Consider the following 1,049-nt stretch of genomic DNA (forward strand, 5'->3'; position numbering starts at 1 on the left):
CCTTCTGAACAGTGGCACACACCAGAAGCAGCGTGATATGTTACTTGCAATATTTTGCTTTTTTAGGTGTATCATGCACCCCTTGAGTTTTGTAACCTGGCCCACAAAGCTGGCACAGTCAAGCTGGATGAGTGGTTTGGCCATTTCTATATCTCCTGTTGTGCTCTTGCGCTTTGTGAACTATTGTTTTTCTATTTTTATAGGTGTGTTGTGCACATCAGTCCTGCCATGCAGAGGCGTTGTCTGTTTGCTTTTCCCTCGGTCTTATTCTGACGCCACAGTGAATCAAGGGTCAGCATGCTACTTTATAAATTCAGGGGAGCAGCTCTCGCTCCGCCCACAGTTGAGTTGCTTGCAGCACGATAAACATTGTTTCTTTCTTCGAGGCATCAAAGGTAGGAAACGAGCATATGCGATCGCAGCTGATGAGTGCTTCCTGGAACAGATTTAAAGCCGACGATTGCGGCTGTCGGAGACTGTTTGTACTGTCCGTGAAGTCTGGAAAAGTTTGGCAACGATTGCACTCTTTATTGAGTTGTCTGCGTTGTGTGGCGTTTCGAACAGCTAATAAACATATTAAGTCACTTTGATTTTTGCCAAGTTTTAAATGTGGCACATATTCAGTATTAGAGGAAGTGTTTTTCGGCAGTAATGTAAACATAACTGGAGAGCCTGCGATTTAACGGGGGAAATGAATGTAACGTTGTTATTACTCTTGTTTTCTGCACAACTTCCTGCTCTGCGTAGCTCATTGGCTGCAGCTTCTTGTTAACAGTAAACATATTTTGCACTGTCTCCTTCGCAGAGCTGCAGTATGACCCGTCGTGTGGCAGTGATCGGAGGAGGGTCTTCGGGTCTGGCTTGCATAAAGTGCTGTTTGGATGAGGGGCTGGAGCCTGTGTGCTTCGAAAGCAGCGATGACATTGGTGGTCTGTGGAGGTTTAAGGTTGGCTGACGCTATGTGAATCACTTTACTTTTTGGTCATGTTTTATCATTTTTCATACATATGAAGTGGATTTTCTTCATTTCGGGGGCACATGGTGCCCAC

General features: G+C 45.1%; 1 protein-coding gene across 1 annotated transcript in view; it reads left to right on the plus strand.

The window, feature by feature from the left end:
• Positions 1-392: 392 nt before the first annotated feature.
• Positions 393-1,049, plus strand: part of LOC102301355 (flavin-containing monooxygenase 5) — a gene marked incomplete in the record, with an annotated part of 4,728 nt that continues 4,071 nt past the window's right edge. The window contains 2 exon segments of the mRNA XM_042217706.1: positions 393-697; positions 806-946. Coding sequence (XP_042073640.1) covers positions 692-697; positions 806-946 — 147 coding nt within the window.

This window comes from Haplochromis burtoni, unplaced genomic scaffold, assembly GCF_018398535.1.
Source record: "Haplochromis burtoni strain Fernald_Lab_line unplaced genomic scaffold, NCSU_Asbu1 Contig_2657, whole genome shotgun sequence".
Classification (NCBI taxonomy): domain Eukaryota; kingdom Metazoa; phylum Chordata; class Actinopteri; order Cichliformes; family Cichlidae; genus Haplochromis; species Haplochromis burtoni.